Source organism: Quercus robur, chromosome 3 (assembly GCF_932294415.1).
Source record: "Quercus robur chromosome 3, dhQueRobu3.1, whole genome shotgun sequence".
Taxonomy (NCBI): Eukaryota; Viridiplantae; Streptophyta; class Magnoliopsida; order Fagales; family Fagaceae; genus Quercus; species Quercus robur.
Genome location: NC_065536.1, coordinates 45,028,624 through 45,036,110, shown reverse-complemented (window position 1 = coordinate 45,036,110; position 7,487 = coordinate 45,028,624). Strand labels below are relative to the sequence as shown.

The following is a 7,487-nucleotide window of genomic DNA, read 5'->3' as shown; positions in this document are numbered from 1 at the left end:
TCATGTTCATGTTTAGTGAAATCTTGAGGATAATATTTCTTAACCAAATTGCATATATCAACAATTTTGAATAATCTAAAAGCATCCTTGGAATTTAAAGCTGAACTAAGAATGACAAATTCCGTTGTTAGCTCACAAAATTTACTTTTCAATTCTTGCAATTAAAAGTCTATTGCAACTGTAAATATGCCAATTCTAAAATGATGTTCCATTGTTAAATCGTCATCTTGATGACGATATCTACCTCAACCTTTAGTGTAACGAGCATTCATATCAGGAATATCAATTTCATGTTGCTCACAAAATGATATAACACTAGCAAGTAAAGGCTCCCATCCATCATCTCTCAAATTTTGAATAAGTGATTTTGTAGTTGAAACTAAATGCATGGCATTTAAAAGGTCTTGAGAATGTTGTTGCAAAGCTTGGCAAAGAACATTAGTAATTCCCATTATCTCTTTCATCAAATGCAAGATTAAAATAAATTCAAATGATGTTAATACTTGATAAGCTCCCTCGGCATCACCGCGTTGTTTATAGTTAGCCCCTTCCTCAGAGATAGTGTTGATAACTTTGCAAATAGCATCAAACATTTTAATCAAACTACAAATAGATTGAAAATGAGATCCCCACCTAGTATCTCTAGCTCGTTGCAAAGTACCAATTTGGTTTGCACCTCTTCCAGTCTCAATTTCATTAGAAGCAATCATATTCTCAACTTGTTCTACTCGAGCATGTTGCAATTCATCATTACACTTACTAGAACCAACAACAATATTGATAATATTAACCAAATGATCAAAAAATTGATGAACATCTTTTACTTCTCTAGATGCTGTAACTAGAGCTAATTGCAACCTATGAGCCATACAATGTACATAATAAGCATATAGGCAATCTTTAAGAAAAAGAGCTTGTAATCCATTCCATTCACCACGCATGTTACTAGCCCCATCATATCCTTGACCTTGAATATTTTCAATATGGAGGTTGTAACAAGAAAGGACAGCACATATCTCATTCTTTAAAGTCAATGCAGTAGTGTCTTTAACATACATAACATGAAAGAAACGCTCTTTAATGAAACCTTCTTTATCAACAAATCTCAAAATGATGGCCATTTACTCTCTCTTCGACTCATCCCGGGCTTCATCAACAAAAATGCAAAATTTTGCATCCCCAATTTCTTTACGAATAGCATTTCGCACATTACTAGTAAGAATATGCAAAATCTCCTTTTGAATTGTAGGTGATGTATATTTGGCATTTCCTGGAGCATTTTCCAAGACAACACTAGCTACTTTGTTATTGAAAGTTTATGTGAATTTTATCAATTCAATAAAATTACATCTATTTTTTGAATCAAAGCTTTCATCATGACCTCTAAAAGCACAAGCTTGGAATGCTAGCCATCGAGCACACTCTATTGAGGTTTTAAGCCGCAACCGATTATTCTCTAATTCTTTTGACGTTTGTTTCTCAATTAGCTTGTCAATATGTCGTGAATAATTCTTTAAATCCTCGCAAGATTTCACAGTAATTTTATGTGGGGAGTTTGGTTCTTTCCCTTCATGACGAATTAAAGGACAATTCATTCCATTTTTCACCTTTTTCCAATTATTAAAACTTGTTGAAATGAATGCATCTGATCTGAGACGACCTATTGGTTTCTTACTAAAAAGGTAGCAAGGTAGACAATATAACGCAAATATAACGCATCCATTGAAGGTGAGTATTCCAACCAATCCTTATGTGAAACAAACCATGAAGGTTGAAATCGACGACGATGAGTATCATCATTGTATGGATAGACTATATCTTTAAATTGGTATGGACCTTCTATGAGATAAGCTCGTCGGATCTCATCTTGTTTGTTGATAGGAAATTCACATATTTGTTTATGTGTTCCTGGATCACGATCTATCTCTTCACATATTTGTTCATCAGGCATCGAAGTATTAACATTTGTTTCTACAGCCACAGGTGTCCTAATTTCTAAATTGCTAACATCATTTTTCTTAAAGAATGCATCAATTGTTTTTCGTTTGCTCATAATTCTTTTAGCTTTAAGAATATGACTCAAAAATTAACCTGAAAATAATTTTAAAAAATAAAATATTAATTAGAAATTTTTATTTAGTTATATGAATGTTATTCATACTCAAGAAAAAAAAAATTCCACTATAATTTAAACAATCAACCCATTTTTAATACAACTTTAATTAATAATAACCCCTCAAACAAAAAAAATAATAATTTAATTAATTTGTCTTTTATAATGTATTGGTTAATTTAATTATATAGCTTTAATTATTGTTGTTTAGCGTAACAATAAACTATATTACTTTACACTAAAGACTAACACACTGACTTTTAGCAAAAAAAAAGAAGACCAACACACTGACCAACAAAAGGGATAAGATAAAGCCAAATTAAAAAAAAGACAAAAAAAAAAAAAAAAAATGTAAAAGCCAACCAATAAGAGACTGTTCAAAAGAGAGAGAGAGATCAGATATTCAGATAGGATATTAAAGTTAAAGAATAAAGGGAGAAACGTTCATAAATTACATTTCATTTCTTCATTCAGTATTTCAGTGAGATAGAGAGAGAGAGAGAGAGATTGAGAGAGAGTCAAAGAGAAAAACCTTGAGGGAGGGCCGAACTGTCGGAGGGAGTAACCGGCAACGAGCACCACTGCACCGGAGCAGAGGCAGAGCCGATCTCCGATGACCGATCTACAATCTGTCGTCTGAGAAAATTTCATTTCATTTCATTTTTTCATTTCAGTGAGAAAAAAAGAGAGAAATACCTTGAGGGAGGGCCGGAGGGAGCACTGAGCACCGAGCACCAGAGCAGAGGCAGAGCGATCTCCGATCTCCGATCTGCGATCTGCAATGAAGGGCGAGCGACAACGAGTTGCGGCGACGTGACTGTAGGTTTCTGGGTTTAGTTTGCTGGGGTTTCTTTTTGGTTTGTGTATTGGGGATTTTTTTTTTTTTTAGATAAACACCTCTATCACTCTGTGAGTCTGTGTTTGCTTTTGCTGGAGTTTGATTTGCTTTTGCTGATTTGCTCTGTATAGGCAGTAATATTGGGGTTTGATTTCTCTGGTAGGGATGTGACCAGCGACGTGATGGGTTCATTTTCTGATTCTCTGTATTCTTTTTTTTTTTTGGTTGAGAATCCATGGGCTTGCCGTGAGCGAGCTACCTCTGTCATCTATTGGGCTCACCATGGGCTGGGCTCTGTTATTTTTTTTTTTTAATTTGAGGTGTTCCTAATTTTTGGTTGAGGGCTGGGAGAATGGGTGAGAAATGGGTAGGAGGGCCGGCTGGCTAATGTTAGGGGGGTCCATTTATTTTTTCTTCATAGGCTAATGGGATTTTTTTTTTTTTTTTTTTTTTTTTTTTTTTTTTTTTTTTTTTGCAGGGGCCACGGCCCCCCCAAGCCACTATGTGGCTCCGCCCCTGCCCAGCCCACTCCACGCCGTCGTCGTCTCAGCCAAGCCCACGCCGTCACCGTCCCAGCCCACACCGTCACCGTCGCTCCTTACCTCCATTCTTCCTTTGTTCAACCTCACGAAATGCCTGTCCTCCTTCACCAGCCTCTCGTTCACATCCTCGCCTCTGGCGAACGACACCGAAGGGCACCGCAGGAACATGAACCAGCTAAATGGCGTCGGACTGGTGAAGAGAATCCACTCCCCGACATCGGAATCGCCTCGATGTCTTAGCCAATCCTTGGAGTGGCAGTGGAGAGCGAAACCGCCGGCGAAACCGAGTGTCGGAGCAATGAATTCCAAGGAATTGACGGAAGGGAACCGAGAAACTAGGGATTGGAAAAGGTCTTCGAACTCGAACTGGGAACAACGGAGGAGCGAACTACGTGTCATTTGCTTGAGCCTTGATTTGGGTTTTTTTTTTTTTTTTTTTTTTTCCTCTGCTATGGACTGGTGGTGGTGGTAGTGGAGGAGGAGGATGTTTGTGCTGTGTGGTGGTGGTGATATATTATTTTATTATAGTAGAAATATTATTATTTTATTGTAGTAGAAATATTATTTTATTGTGATGAATATATTATTTTATTGTGTTGAAAGCCAAAATAGATCAACTGCTGTAGCATGTGTGTAGGTAAAATAGATAAAATAACTTTTGGTGGAGCTAAATTGCTAAAAATTTAGCTCCACTGCTGTGGATGCTCTTATACATGTTAAAATGTGATAACCCAAAGGTAAAAAGTCAAAAATATAAATAAATAAGATTAAAAAAAAAACTAAAGATTAGATAAATGAGGAAGAAAAATGAATAAATAATTAAATATAAGTTAGTAAGTAAGAATAAATATCCTACCTACTCGCTTCTTTTGTTCTTTGTTTCGTTTTCTTTTAAGATAGAGAAATTATTTCTTTTTTAATAGGATAGATAGTAATTTTATATATACTAAAAGTTATAGATAGGTCCCATATGAACTTAGTTTTAACAAAATTGAAACTGAGACTAACTTGGAAGTTTCCTTATTAGGTATGTTTTGAAACTAAAATTAGATTCTTCTTATTATAAACATTTAACTAACAATTAGCACCTGATTTAATAATTTGGGAAGTGTCTTGAACATATGAAATATCAGTCCAACCGGTGGTTTCCAGATTACTTTACCTCTCAATGTGACAAGATTTTGACTTCAAAATTTCTATATTGGGTTGGATGCGAAAATTTCTTATTCATTATACGGTTGAATCCTCCATTACCAATGTCTGTCAGTGAATTATTATACATTTTTTTTTTTGGTGATAAAGTAAGAATGATTATACATTTACTCAGTACAGTAGTAGATCAGATTATGCAATTTCTCTAAATAAATGCACACATTCGTGAATAACTATAAAAATATCGTGATGCAGAGCATATAGGGTGAAAATAGCAACTAAGTTCTTTAAATATATTGACGTCTTTTCGTTCTTTGTGGTATTAATTTGATTTTGAGTTTCTTTTTTATTTTTTTAATTTGTATTTAGCTGTCTAGTAAGGTGTGGAGTATGCAAATATTTGACTTTGAAACATGTGTCTGGGTAATTTCTCAAGCAACTTTACAAGTTGTCTTAGAAACTAGAAAGTATCTAGCATTTATTGTGTTTGTTACAAGTCAAGTCAGATTATATAGAATTTATATGATTCCGGTCAACTAATACTTGTATGGAGGGAAGAAAATGCTAAAAAGTAATACAGGTTTTATCACATAAAAATTACAAATTAATGTGGCAATAAGAATTTGATTAAAATGTTTCAAGTTTCAACTACTTATTTATTTGGATAAGTAGTTTCAACCGCCTTATAAATGAATATTTAAATTATTTAGTTATGATTAGTAATACGTTAGATTGTAATATGATTAAATCTGTAGTACCTGTGCTGCTCTTCAAGGAAATGGTAACCTCCTCCGATAAATCTGGTGATAGCTTAAGATTTCTCAGCAGCCCATTTTGTACATATTCTAATGCTCAACACAAAAGGGCTCATTTTGTACATATTCTGATGCTCAGCACAAAAGTCAACCAACACAGAAAACCCCACCACCAACCCAAAAAAGTTCAACATTTGGGTGCATTTGGGCTTGGGATTTGTGTTAATATGAATAGATCCAGCCCGAAAAGGAAAACCAGTAAAAATGAGCCATTAAATTTAGTGCGATACTGGCCCACAATCAGGCCATCATGTCATCGACGCCACGATGAAATAAACATAATCAGTCTTCAGCTAAATAATTTTGAACCCCTCTTGAGGACTATAATGTTGAACACATTGGCTGAAGTTTTACATTTTAGAAAGTTAAAATGTCCTAAGCATAGTGGTGAATTGGTTGGTGGTATGACAAAAGTAACGTGGGTGGAATTTATTAATGATTCCTTTGAAAAATAAAAATGAACTTCAAATTTGGATGTTTCAAAGCTAAAGTCTAAATTCTATAGAATTTTTAAATTACCTTTCTTGTTAACATTGAGAAAACAACAATTTAGTGTGGACAATTTAGAAGAAAAATAGGAAAAGAAAATGGTAGTATGAAGTTAGGAGGCATGGATAAATAAGATTAAATAAAAGAGACAGAGAAGCGAATAAATCTAAGTTGGCAAGCAAAAATAAATGTCTTGCCTACTTGCTTCTTTTGTTCTTTCTTTGTTTTACTTTCTTTTGAGATGGAAAAGGTATATCTTCTTTGATTTGATAGATAAATCTTATATATAGTAGAAGTTATAGATGAGTTCCACATGAATTTAGTTTTAACAAAACTGAAACTAATGCTAACTTGGAAGCTTCCCTAAATTTGTTTTACTTTCTTTTGATTTGGAAAAGGTATATCTTCCTTGGTTTGATAGATAATAATCTTATATATAGTAGAAATTATAGATGAGTTCCACATGAATTTAGTTTTAACAAAACTGAAACTAAGGCTAACTTGGAAGCTTCCCTAAATGTTTTACTTTCTTTTGAAATGGAAAAAGTATATCTTTTCTGGTTTAATAGATAATAATCTTATATATAGTAGAAGTTATAGATAACTTCCACATGAATTTAACTTTAACAAAACTAAAACTAAGGCCAACTTGGAAGCTTCCCTAAATGTGTTTTGAAACCAAAATTTGATTCTTTTTTATGTAAGTATTGATAATTGCTACTACAATTGATATTTAACTAACAATTATGAATTAACACTTGATCTAATAATTTGAAAAAGTGTCATGAATATATGAAAATGTTAGTCTAAACTGGTGGTTTCCAGTCTCCACAGACTCCACATTACTCACCTTCCCACATGACAATATTTTGACTTCAAAATTTCAAGCACAATGAAATAAGCAAAATGAGTCTTCGACTAAATAATTTAGACCCCGTCTTGTGGGCTATATCATGTTCAACACATGGGCTATCTGCACTCAAATTTAACCACTGAACCAAATCCTCCATCCACATTTGCGATCAAAACTTGAAAATGAAAGAAATAAAAGTTCTCATCCATTGTAAATATAAATACGTGATGATACAAAAACAAAATTTTATCCATCCATGAAAATAAAAGGAATATAAGTTTGACATTTTAAAAAGTTAAAACTTAAAATGCCCTTCGGCTGGTGGTATGAACTTCTAATTCGGATGTTTCAAAAGCTAAAGTCTTAATAAAATTTTTAAATTACCTTTCTTGTTAACATAAACAATAGTAATCGATATTAGAAATTTCCAAAGTACCATTTTGGAGAAAATCTCACCTTAAAATTCATCATACACGAGATTAATAGAATTTTGTATGTGCAATCTAGTTAGAGATACATAACAAAATCTCAAATGAATGAGAAAACAACATTTTAGGATGGACAATTTAGAATAAATAAAAATAGAAAAAGGAAATATTAGTATGAAGTCAAGACGTGGATATATAAGATTAAAAATACATAAGATTAGATAAAAGAAAAAAAGAAGCAGATAAATCTAAGTTAA

The 7,487-nt window shown here is 33.3% G+C and overlaps 1 protein-coding gene across 1 annotated transcript; it reads right to left on the bottom strand.

The window, feature by feature from the left end:
- Positions 1–245: 245 nt before the first annotated feature.
- Positions 246–1,121, bottom strand: LOC126719641 (uncharacterized). The gene has a single exon (XM_050422175.1). It carries the CDS (start codon positions 1,119–1,121, stop codon positions 246–248), a length of 876 nt encoding a protein of 291 aa, XP_050278132.1.
- Positions 1,122–7,487: the final 6,366 nt, after the last annotated feature.